Genomic DNA, 13,407 nt, shown 5'->3' on the forward strand with positions numbered 1-13,407 from the left:
AAGAATTTGCTTCCTAAAAATTAGAGATGGAAACTAGAACACCACCTTTTTTTCTCCCATTTACTTAATAATAATATTCTTGTACGTCCTCAGAAATCTCTTTCCTGAAACTCTCTAATGCTCTCTTCCACTGTGTGCTATTAAGGGGAGAAAATACAGACAAATACAAGCCAAATATGTAAAAAGTGGGAAAGGAATCAATATGGCATGCTTCCAAACCTCTAAATTTAAATGAAATCCCTTCCAAATCCAGTGTTTTCTAAATAAACATTCAATTCCAAACTGAAGGCATCATCTAGAGCAAGTGCTGGCAATATTTTGTCACCACAGGCCACTTTTTGCAGCCTGGCCCTCTGCCGTGAACTGCAAGGTTATGGACAGACATTACACATAAACTGGGTTAAGTGATCAGAAACTGGTTTAAACCTGTAACAAAACAGATATTCAGTACACATAAACCAGTCTGAAAATGGCTGAAACCAGTTTGAGATCAACCTGGTTGAATGTAGTATCAGACTTAACTGATTTGGATCAAACTGGTTTATGCAATGTCTTTCCCAGACCCTTTGCTGGTTTAAGCTAAACAAGACACCCCCAGCATCCCAGCATGCTCTCTGGGCTGGGCAGGGCTCTCTGCTCCCCAGCAGAGCTGGCCCCTCCCCTCTGCTCTTCCCTATGGGACCTGCCCACGCCTCCACCACTCTCTTCTTAAGCAGACATCCCTTCCTCATCTCTCCCACAGCAGACTGTAGCCAGCATGTGATATGCTAGCTAATGCTGTGTAAGGCAGATAGGGCAGTGTCTGCTTAGGGCTTTTTGGAGGTAATTACAAGCTCAGATAGTAATGTCCCTGCATTCCTTCCTTTGCAAAAAGCTGTTTAAGAAGAGCTTATAATGAGCAAGGCTAGGTTTTCTGATGGGGTATTAAATGCTAATAACAGAGCTGATAAATGCTGTTATCAAGGGGGGGGGACCCCTCCCTAATCACAGCATCCTGCTGGGGCCTGGCCATGCCCCGCTCAGCTCCCTGCAAAAGGGAAGGGAGGGCTGCTCTAGCACTCCTCGTCTTCTAGCCTGAGCCATTGCAGGCATGTGACTGCATTTCTGGGATGTCTCTGTGGGTTACAAACCGGTTCAGCCTAGCCAGGTTAGACTAACCCACAAAAATTGAATCAATTCAGGCTCAGGCTTTTTGAATGCCCAAGTGTCCATCCCTAGAGTGGCCTGCTGCCTGGGCTTGCTGCTGATCCTGAGCCCCTCTGCAGTAAGGGTAAGTATAGGGAATCCTCCCTGCCACCAATCCTCTGAGCTAGATCAGACCTTCCTAGGCCAGATTCAGCCCATGCGTGCTAACTGCTGATCTACAGCACTAGGTGTGAGACAGCTATCCTCTCAGGTCTTGCATAGCACATGAACAAGCCCGATATAAACTAACTAAGTACGTTTAAACACTGATAGCATAAGTGGATTGTGACACAATCAAACAGTTGCTAAAAACTATAATAGCTTTGCCAGTCCACAGAGTAACCTTTCCTTGTTATTAATAGTTTACCAACAAAACTGCCTAGATTTTATAGATGTTAAGCCTAAAAGGAGCTGCCGTTATGACCCTCTAATCTGACCTGCAAAATGTGGCCTTCACCAGTTAGTTAGTTGCACAGCTCTGAGCCGTTAATGTACAAGACAATAACCTTGGCCATGAAGGACATGAAGGCTGAACCTAAGAGTTTCCCTGCAAAGTGACAGTTATTCTGGAGATTTAGCAACTACATCAGAGATTTTTTTTAATGCCCTAACAGACACTTCTTGATGTACCTCAAAGAACTCCATACCTTATGTTTCTGTCTTCAGGAAAGTACTGAAGACATCCTGAACCATGAAGACATCCTGAACCATGAAGACAATGTGTATCTTACCTTACATCATGGCAATAGGAAGAAAGTAAAGTCAAAATCTGCTGAAGAGTGAGCTGTCCTTTCAAAAACTGTAAAATGTTTATTTTTCTTGTTCCCAGAAAAGGAAGCTACCTTCCCCAGATTAGATTTTTAGCCACGGCTGAAATCTTTAAAATGTTTAGAGTAAGAGCAAAAAAAAAAAAAAAAAAAAATCAAGTTTCTCTCTCAGTGTTTGATAGTTGGAATTTAACTTCCCTGAGGCAGAAAATGTGAGGCAGAATGATTCTACACCTTTTTGACAAGCTTTAGCCAACAGTCACTAATTGGGAACGTTACCATTTTTTTTTTTTAGCTTATGGCTCCAAGTTATTAAGGATTTTGTGAGAATTCACTTTTTAAGTGTGAGGCTTCCAAAGGATGTCAAGAGAGATCTTCACCTTACTAAGTAGGTTTTGAAGAGCCTGTCACTCAAAGGAATGGAAGAGACATTCAGCAGTATCATCAGGGAAAAGGATTACGGCATTTTGGAGGGCTGTATCTTCTGACAAAATGAGAGATACTACAATCTGTAAAACTTTTTGGTCTTCTAAGGAGTTCGGACTTAGGGCTGGTTGGTGATGGGGTCACAAATCTCTTAGCATCCTCCCCTGAGGTTACCTCTTCTCTGGATGTAACAGAAGTAAGAGAAGGAAGAGTGTAAGGTCCAAAACTTAAAGGGTTCAATACTCAGACAATGAAAAGTGCCCCAAAAAGATTTTGAGGCAGGAAACAGTCTGACAAAATGTCCTGTACTTGAACCAAAATCCCCCTGAAGAGGCCTTGAAGAATAGGATGATCTAATCTTCTTCAAATCAAAGTGTCTCAGTAATATGCAAGTGATTTTGTATTTGCATGTAACCGAGGATCTAATGGAACTACTGATAACATCCAGGCTGATTCCAACTTTGGGGATATCAGAAAAGAACAGTCTGGGTTTAGAACCAAAGATGGATTTAAGTCCTTTAGTCAGTTGAATCATGAATTCATGGGCTCTATATATATTCAAAATACCAGAGGCAAGGGCCACAGTTCCAAGAGTACTCCTCAGGTTTTTAATAGCTGAAAGCAAATTTAGCTTTTGGCACTTTGAAGAAAATATTCATAGCTACTTGTTAGCTGTTTCTTCTTTTTCTTTGTTCATTCACAGATAACTAAAGACATATTTTATTATTCTTGCTAGAATCCGGGAGCCTAGATTAGGTCTATTGTATACCTAGAAGAAGAGCCTGACTCTAACTACTATTGTGTCCCAAAGTAGTTACAGGATTGGGAAGTTGAACTATTAGACTCATACAGTGATTGAGGCATTCAATTCCTTGTCCCATCAAGTTTTCAAACCTAATCCTATGAGGCATTGGATGTGTCTTTCCAGGTATCCAGTGTGCTTTCATCTTCCATTTACTTTAAAGTCAGCTACAACTGGGAAGCACTTCACAAGATTGTGGCCCCTCATATAAATATAACCTTTTCTTACTAATATGAAAAGGGTGAGATAAGGTACAACCTGTGCACTTATGGAGAGGTTTATTAATATAAAGATAAGCAAATAATATTTGTATAAAGTGATGAATAAGAAAATAACATAATATAGACTTCTTATATTTTCACTTCAGATCACTACACACACTAACTATGAAGAAAGGCAGAGTTCTGGTTACAAATGTAATACAATTTAGTGCCTTGCAATTCTTTAAGGTTTCTTGTTCATCATCAAATATAGCATTTACTATCTTGTTAATTTAGGCACAGATGATCAAAGTATTTTGGGGCATAAAATAAAATACACTTTTTAAAATCCAAATTAGAGGGCTTCATTTTTTCTACTAGAATTTAAATTAGTAGGCTAATAATATCGACTTTTGTTAGAGGTATTTCTTTTTATATTCCATAATAGAATCCTTTGCAAAAAGCAACCAGTAGGTGGAGCAGACAACATAATATATTAGCTATAAGAAAGACATGGACTCTATAGTAGGTTTCTTCATAATTATAGGAATCATGTAGAATGAATTTTCATTGAACAAAGAACACTCATATAGTTAGCTGTTACTTGACTAGTTACTGAAGCTACTGACATATAAAATTGAATTAAAAGCTCAATATTTAATAAGCATAAAATTTGAGAGCTCATTTTTTATGGCTCCAAACATTTTGTGACTCAGTGGGCACGTCTACATGTTCATTAGTGTGCCTTAGATACTGCACATTTATTTAGTTAGTGCTTTACTAAGGAAGTAGTAAACTAAATGTGCAGTACATAAAGTTATTGTGCAGTAGTGTTGGAGCATGGTTATTTAGTGATGCTTACTGCACATTAGCCTAATAACACTCTGCAGCAGGCTATTAGCACAGTTTTTGCCATGACCTGCTACTGCTCAGTGTTATTAGGTCAATGCAGAATAAGCATCTCATGTAGATGCATCCAGTTTCAACTTAAAAAATCTTTCTTTTTTTTAGACTTCCTCTAATAGTTACAAAAGTTTGGGTTGCATTTGTGATCCCTGGGTAATATCAACAATGCAGAAAGAAAAATACACCATAGGCATGATTTATTTTCTAAGACAGTAACACTTATTCATGTTTTGAAGTTAGTGGAATGCATTGCAAACAGAACTTTCAGGGAAGAACAGTTGATTAAGTCGGTGACAAGAAATTAACCCTATTACTGCTAGTAAATATTGATTATGAAAATATACTGACTTGTTTAGCTTTCTTTCAGTGATATATATGTACAAAAGGTACTCTACCTCTTAAATTAATACAATCATCGAAGTCTGGAAATTCAAACATTGTTATATGGCTTAAGCAATCGTGTATATCCTATCTGTGTTAAAATATGTGTGTAAACATCATATATTTGTACAAGCAGCATTAGAAAATAACTATTTTTTTTGCAAATCCCTAAGGCAACATAGTTTATCACAATACAATATACTGTTAAGAGCTTTCACTGGATGTATTGATACTTGTTCCATTTATTCCAAACATGACACAAGCTAGGCAAAAGTGTTCCACTGTATTATACACTACATTTATTTGTAGACTTTGTAAAAATGTAATTGTTGGGCTTCTAAGCAGCTAGGGTACATACTTCTCCAGTATTCAACTTATTGCAGTCAAACAAGCAGTCAATGTTAATATTTCTGCTGCAGGACATAAGGAAAAGTATCAGCTTCAGTTACATCTAATTGCATGCATCTACATGTGCTATTAATGTGCAGTTTGCTCCAGAGTTAGCTTCTCCCAGCAATTCAAGCTGGGGCTATCTCAGGCACACATGAAGACACTGCACCTGGGAGTGGTTGACCTGGAGCAGGAGGCCTGGGGGTCAACCTTGGGCTTCAGGTACTGGTATCAGGAATCAGAGGGGCTAGCTGGGGCACTAGGGAGCTAGTGTGGGGCTAGCCGGCAGGCAACTCCCACACTGTAGCACCCTTGTGCCCCAGCCAGCCCCAGTCAGTCTCCACATACGTTGCAGCTCACATAAGTATTCTGAAGACTGTAATGCTTTACAGCAGAGTGAATTAGTCTACTCAGCAGTAAAGCACACGTGTAGATGGGCCCACTGAGGCTGAAGTCCTGAATTACCCACAGAATACTGATGGCCAAGTCCACTATGATAGCCCTTTTTAGGCTATAAATGTTAATCTTTATATGTGAGACTTCCTAATCATAAAAATCCAAAAAAAAAATAATGTATCTTGCTTGAATTCTACATCTAAATCTACTCTGTTAAAATCTATATAATATGCTGTGGAAACAATAGCAGCAGAAAGTTTTTAGTGTCTGTAACCTTTAATGATAAATCCTTTTACTCTACATCAGAAATTGGGATTTCAATATAAAAAGGAACTAAAAAGTTCAAGTCATATTCATATTCAAGAATTCTTGTTTTTGCCAGTTCTTGGAACATCATGGCAACAACATTACCCCAGCACTACTCTTCTCCTACCACATGTGACAGGAAAGGAAGGCGTTTAAAGTTAGGTTTTTCTTAGCAGAGCAGCTCTTCTCTACAGCTCCTGGGCTTCAGTTGATACATTCTCCAGAAAACCCAGCTCATCAGCCTGTATTTTTGGTTCCCCATGCTCCTTGGCTACATGTCGAAGTCCTGCTTTGACTTGTCATCGTCACACTAATGTTTGACTTCATTGAGCTAGGAAGTGGCCATACTGGTTATATTTCAGTTAACCATCATATCAGCAGAAAGCTAGAGAGCAAGATGCAGCTGCAGACAGGTCAGAAGGCAAGGAAATAGAAAGTAAAATGCACAGGTTTATAGCAAAATAGCAAATTCTGCCACAAAAACAGGATGATTTACTTTATATCTAAGAAAAATACCAAATTCTGTGGTCACAGAACTGTGGAGCTGACATAGCCTTGCTGACATAAATGGGGCAGTTCATATTTTTCTAGGCTATTTTATCGGCCTCTGTGAACAACCTGGGCTTGTGTCACTGCATTAGTTTATACTCATTCCTACATCAAAGTTAACTCTATAACTGTAAGAGTTAGAAACATAATTAAAAAAGAAAGATGAACTTCTAGAATACAATTTTATGTCAAGGGATGCATTCTGCAGATATTGTAAACTCAGTCATGTAATACATGAATCCTCTAAATAAGATAAAACAGGATCCATTTTTGTTTTGCAAAAAGTTAAGTATTGACTTTGTAAAATCAGAAACCCAAACCCACGAGATCATAATACTCATTTCTACCCTCCGTTAGTATACAACCTTCTGAGATGTGCAAGTTTACTACTGAAATAGAATGTTGTTTGCTAACCTGGCATTACTGTCGGTGAATCAAAGCTACTGTAACTGAGACCAGTAAATTCATTTTTCTAGCCATCTAAAGAATGCTAAACATTCAAAAATGTATTTTTAGATACTACAAATAGAAAATGTATGCACATTAACCATGCTTTATTAGTTCTTTCTATATCTGCTATTTTTGTATGAGGTATCTACTTAATATAATGGAACTATTATAAGATTTCTTCCCCATTTTTTTTACTGTTAAAGAATACAGGTAAACAATTGTTCTACAAAGAATATTCGTAATGTGCTGTTTCTACAGATGGTCAATTTATGCACTATAAATAATAAGTTACTAACTTAGCTTTTTCTTCTGTTTGCAAATTGTACATGAGCAGATCTTAATTTTTACTGATTTAGTAACTAAATACAGTAGTTAACTTATATCTATTTTTCATATTTATCTATACCTATTACAAACAAGTCTCAAAGTATGGGTTGATCATAAATGGGTGTGTCTACATTTGCATTTGAAGCCGGAGCCATTTACTCTCAAATAAATTACTCATGAGTAAATGCTTCTGAGCAGGCGTCTACACATGCAGGGAAGCAGGAGCAGATTTGCTGCTAGTGGTAGCAAACTGCTCCTGCTTCCTGAGGCCCTGCAATGGGCCTCTACTGGCCACCAGGGAAAGCTAGAGGTGCTGGCCACAGCTGTTTGCAGCCACAGCCCATCTTAAAAAGGCAGTCCTACTCCCTGCTCCCAGGCCAGGAGTAGTGTGCAGAGCACAGGGGCAGAATGCGACTGGTGTTTAGCCACAGCCTCTGCCTCCCCACAGTATGGTTGCTCCAGCTCCTGTCCCTGCCCCTGGCAGCAATGCCCAGCACCTTGGGCTCGAGCTGGCCACCATGCTGGCCCTGCTGGACCACCGCGACGACTGCTGGCCGGCTCATGGCTGCTTGGGTCCTGCTGACTCCTTCATATGCAGCAACCACCTTCCTGGCCACACCACACCAATCCAGGGCCACTGCTGGACCTTGTCCTGCTGGCTAAACCCCAGCAGGGATGCTGCCGATGTGTTCCTGGTTGCCACCATTTGGGCCATCCATGTCCTCCTGGCCCTCCAGCCCTGCCACCTCTGGGTACACTGTGCCAACAAGGACTTGTGGCTGCACATCATCCAGGCCACCTGGGACAATGAGCAGTGGCTGGAGGTGTTCCACATGACATGAGCCACCTTCCTAGACCTCCTGGAGTATCTCTGCCCAAACCTGGAGTGGCAGGACACCACCATGTGGCAGCCCCTTCCCACAGACAATCAGCTGCCCATGGCCCTGATGAAGCTGGCCACCCCCGGCAGCCTCTGTTAGGTGGGCCACCTCTATGGTGTGGGCAAGGCCACCACTGGAGAGGCTGTCCTGGAAGTGTGCAGTGCCCTCCGGACATGCTGAGGCACACCATGCTCCACGTGCATGACTCCCTAGCAGTGGTGGCAGGGCTCCATGACCTGGAAATCCCCCAGTACATTGGGCCCTGGACAGGATATACAACCCCATCACCTACCTGCCCCACAGTGACTGCCCCTACTACAGCCAGTGGGGCTTCCACATCATTGTGCTCGAGGCTGTCATCGACCATCGCAGTGCCTTCACTAATATAAGCATTGACTGAGTGGGAAGTGCCCTTGATGCCCACGTCTTCAGGAACTCCACCCTGCCAGCCCTGGTGCAGAGAATAAGCTTTGTAGCAGAGGTGCCAGACCTCCAGCTGGGCACTATGGTGGTCCTGCCCCTCCTCATCAGGGACCCATCTACTTGCTCCTCTCCTGGCTCATGCAGCCCCACACCAGCCAGCTGGACCCCTGCCAGGCCCACTTCAACAGGTGCCTGGTGGAGTTTGACTTCAGCCACCTCAAGGGATGCTAGTGCACCCTCACTGCCCATCTCAAGTTTGCCAAGGCCAACATATGTGCTGCATAATATCTGCGAGGCCTTGGAGGAGCTGTTTCATGACGCCTGGGTGGTGGGGGAGGCACAGCAGGCAGAGGATGCCTGACAGTGGGAGCACTAGCTATGGTGCCAACAACAGCGGCAGTCCCTGCCCCCAAACAAGGCCCTGAATGATCCGCACACCTGCTAGTGGGGACCAGGCCACTGGGTGCAAGACATGCTGACTGACCATCTCCCCCTGCACTCCCCACTTAAGCCCACCTAGATAGCTGCTCACAGACCCCCCTGCCCCATTGTCCATCCCCAGCACCACACTCCCTGCAGACAGTTCTCAGGAAAACACTTGATGGCCCTCACAACACTCACACCCTTCCCCTCTCCCTCCCCAACAGAGCCCCACTCCCCATTCCATCCCCAGCAACAGAGCCCCTTCACCCTCCACCCCACTTACCAACAATAAAACACCCTCTTTTCCATGCAAACTATTTGCAGTGTAGTTTGTGTGTGCCCTCATTTGGGGGGGGGGGCATGGGGTAAGGAAATCTAGGGAGTGGAGCTGAGGGACAGGTGGCCAGCACCCTGGCCTCTTGCTATGCTCCCATGGGTGTGCACACTACAGCGAGCCTGGCAGGTGGGGGCTCACCCAGGGGCAATGGTGGCTACTAGTCCCCCAGCACAGGTGGCTCCCCCTCTTGCAGCCAGTAGCCAGGGCCAGCAGGGCTGGTGTGTGGTCCTGGCCCTGTTGCTGGCAGCTCCAGGGCAAGGGCAAGCGGCGGTGCTGGGTCCAGGTGCGGGGGCTGGGTGGTGGGGGACCCAGGATGGGGGTTGAGGTAGGGGCTTCTGGCTGGTGGAGGTGGCACTGGACCTCTGTCCAGGCCCATGAGAGGGCCTGCTGCTGGGTGACAGCCAGCTGCAAGGGGCCAGATGGGGCTACGGTTAAGGACAGTGCAGTGGGCAACAGCAAGGCAACTGCCAGGGCCAGGATGGTGTCTAGCACCCAGCATCCTACAATGCCCTGCCCATAAGTGCAGCCTGCTACCACAGGGCCTCCACATGCTCCTGCTCCAGGGCCAGGCACTATGCACTGAATTCCCAGTCCACCTGGTCCTGTGCGTCCTCATGGGCAGTGTCCTCTACCTGCTGTGCCTGCACATCTGCAAGCCAGTCCTCCACGGCTGTCATCAGCCAGTCCAGAAGAAGGATCCAATCCTGGGTCCTCTTCCTGTGGAGCTGGTGCATTCATAGGGTCCCAGCCATGGATGGCAGCAGCAGCCCTGAGGCCATACACTGCCAGCTGCAGTTTCTCCCCTGCATGCAGCTGCAGGGCCTGCAGAGCCAAGAGAAAGAAACTATTTGTGAGAGTTTGCAACATTTCTGAGATAAGATACTCTGTACTTTGAGTCTGTGCACTGCCCAACCTCAGATCAGGGGTCGTGTATGCACAGGTACCCAGGGACCATGGTAAGTCAGCCGGGCAGGCCCTCCCCCCAGTTCAGAGCTTACCATGTGGGTGGGGCTGGCATGCCCAGTGGCTCCAGTCAGTCCCTGCTGGCAGCAATGGTGTGAGGCTTCTGGTGGACTTGTCAGTTGGAGGGGTGCAGCAAATGGGTGCCCCCCCACCAGGGAGGAGATGGTACTGCTGGACCCTGGTGGTGACATGACCGGCTGTACCTTATGGCTGGGGCTGAGGTCCTGGAGCTGTTGGGGCAGGCGCTAGCCTGGGCTCCCCAAGCTGCTGGTAGAAGCTGGTGGTAGAGAGCTCGGTGAAATGGGCTGCTGGCAGCCCAAGGGGCCCTCCACTGGTGACACAACACTGCAAGTGCCAGGCCAGAGCAGGGCCTCAGGCTGGCCACCCGTGCTGCATTACACAGCATGGCTGTGGCCTGGGTACTGGGGTGCAAGGATGTCAGTCAGATGCCACATAAAGGGCATGGATTGTGGGCGCTTCCCAACCAATGGTTGTGGTCAGTGCTGGTAACCCACTGTGGCATCAGCAATGATGGTGTTGGAGCCCCTGCGCAGGCTCTCCAGGCCTCAGCATGGCTGTTCTTGTGCTGCTGAGCCTGGGCAGTTGCTTGCAGCACCCAGAACAGGGGCATGGCATGGAACTATTAGCTGTGTGGTGAGGCGATACTCCACAGCACCTGCAGGGGCTGGGAAGGCTGCTGGGGGTTGGCCCCAGTGGCCCCCTGGACCTGACCCCAGTGGCCAGGAGCTGCAACTGGGCCTGGGAGGCTGGCAGGCCTGGCAGGAACCTGAAGCACCCTGCAGGCCTGGATAGTGAGGCCTTGCAGTGGCCTGGTGGTGATGACAGGCTGCTACAGGTAGCCTGTGGCCTGTGCAGCGGGGGCAGAGGCCAGCAGTCACCCCAGGCTCCTTGCACGTGTGCCCCAGGGCTCAAAATGCCTGCAGGCTTTTAAGGGCTTGTGACTGGGGCTGCCATAGAGGCAGCCAGCCCTGGGACAGGAGAGGCTCCCAGTACCAGGGCCCTGAGACTGTAGTGAGGCTGGCCCCCTAGTGGCAGGACTGACTGGGAACAAATTTGCTCTTGGTTGGCATCTACACATACGTTACTGTGCAGTAACTTCTTGCAAATAAATTTGATACTTGCATTTGCAGGTAGCATATTTACACACAAGTAATGAAGTTTACTGGGCAGTAAGCATGTGTGCATGTAGACAGATGCATGCTTACTGTGCAGTAAACAGTGCTACTGCACTGTAAAGCATCTCCTGTAGGAATACCCAATGATTTGTAAACAGAGAATAGGATTGAATTTGCATCTGTTAAGTCACATGGTATTAGTGTTGCTCCCTGATTAGATGACTCATACTTTCTAAACAGAACAAAAAATAACAATGAGTTGTGAACAATATGAACTAATATGTAACAAATATTTGTTTATGCCTGAAAACCCTGGTTTTCATGTCAAGACAATATTAATATGAAGAATAACCATGCACCAAAAGTTCACAGAAACGGAAGTACTTTTGTACTTAAGTACACAGATAGGAAATAACAAAGGGCAACCAGCTCTGTTTTGCTGTGAAAGATCTCAACTGATTAGTACCAATTCAGCTTTGTGCCAGGGAAATTCTATAGGAAGGTTAGAAAAAATGTCTAGAACCTTTCTCGATGCAAACGAACTAATCAGTAAATATTCAAAATTTAAGAGGCATGTCCATGTGAAAATAATCACATTAAATGTGCTGATTCCAGCAGTTCTGTGAATAACTTTAGTTGAAACCCTATATTTACAATCTATTCTAAAATACAGCAGAAGAACACAGTATCAATCCAAGCATTAACTCAATTAAAAAAGAAAAAATGGAACCCCTCCTCAGCTTAATAACTTGTTAGTTCTTGACAAGTGCAACAACACAACAATAAGCCAGTCAAAATGAGTTTTTAAAGCGAGGTTATGCCCTTCGTGTTGTGTTATCACAGCGGCAGATCAAACTGCTGACTTGGACTCTTTCTGCCAGCTGCGCTGATTCTGCCTCTATGAAGCCGCTGTCACAGAGTAGTCATGGTACCTGCCCTCGCCTATAGAAAAGCACTAAATTGAACTCGAAGTAGTGTCTTTGTGATATCTTTTCAACAAGTCATGTCCCATTCAGCCTGCTAGTTTATCTCTGTCAGGCTGGGGGCCCAAGTGGTTTGCATGAGCTGTCAGGGACAGGTATACCAACCTGCTCAGTGCTGAGGAGGTAATGCATCTTTCGGGCTTGGTGATCCTTTTTCTTTTCTTTTCTTTCTAAGTCTTTCTTCTCTTTTTCTTTCTCTTTCATCTCTGCAAACTCCTCAAGTTCTTTTCTGCAATAAAACAATTCTTTGTTATTTATGTACAAAGCTCAATAAGAGGCTAACCAAGACCTTTTTTTAACTCTTTGACAGCTGGTTCTTCAAGGCATTCAGTGTACTGTTAACAGCCACTAAGGAGTCTGCTGAAACCAGTGGCATGTTAGAGTTGGTTACATTCAGCACTACAATAGTTGAATTATATACAGATGCAACTGTAATATTTGACACTATTAAAGTATTCAAAGATTTATTCTCTATGTGTTGTGCAGTTTAACATGTATGCTGTAATCCATCGGTCTAGTCTGTTTAGCCGCTAAGAATGATTTCAATGGCATTACTTAAATACAGTGATAAGAAGGGATTCATGATCTTTTTTCCCAAAACCATTTTACCTTGACTTTCTGTAAAGAGATTGTATATTTACTTGGTACTTCCTTTCAAATGGGCATCAGAATTATAAACTGATATTTTACATTTAAACTTGTAGTTTGTAACCCAAGAGTAAATCATGCATTGCTGATTTGCAATCAGAACAGACACTCTGACAAAGCATCAAAGTATCAAAGTATGATGTCCACTTAACACTTCCATCATTGCTGGACCCTTGTGTCTTCTGCAAGGTGGAGAATCTAGGGTTGGAAGGAGCTGGGTCATGAACTAGAGACAGGTGAGCTCCATCCAGAGGTATTTACTATTTCTTTACCAATCACAGGTAAAGACTTTGTGAAATCCCTTCATGCAGTATTAAACCGCATAGCTCAACTTTCCACACTTCTCCCACTAGTGGCAGTATAGACTGCCCCAGTCTTGAGGAGTCTCCTAGAATATTACTGGCAGTTTAATGAAGAATATATAGCACAGGGCTCCTTCAACCAAAGTCAAAGTGCAGGACCTTCTACACATATGACTCGGGGGCTCCAATAGTTCTTGAAAGATCCACAGGTTCCAAAGAGTCAATA

General features: G+C 44.5%; 1 protein-coding gene across 1 annotated transcript in view; it reads right to left on the reverse strand.

Annotated features, from left to right (window-relative positions):
* The window catches only part of SPATA17 (spermatogenesis associated 17), a 174,239-nt gene that overhangs the window by 89,227 nt on the left and 71,605 nt on the right, over positions 1-13,407 (reverse strand). Inside the window, exon 6 of the mRNA XM_006022347.3 lies at positions 12,337-12,460. Within this exon, the coding sequence (XP_006022409.2) occupies positions 12,337-12,460 (124 nt within the window). The remainder of the gene's footprint in view (positions 1-12,336; positions 12,461-13,407) is intronic.

This window comes from Alligator sinensis, unplaced genomic scaffold (assembly GCF_000455745.1).
Source record: "Alligator sinensis unplaced genomic scaffold, ASM45574v1 scaffold178_1, whole genome shotgun sequence".
Taxonomy (NCBI): domain Eukaryota; kingdom Metazoa; phylum Chordata; order Crocodylia; family Alligatoridae; genus Alligator; species Alligator sinensis.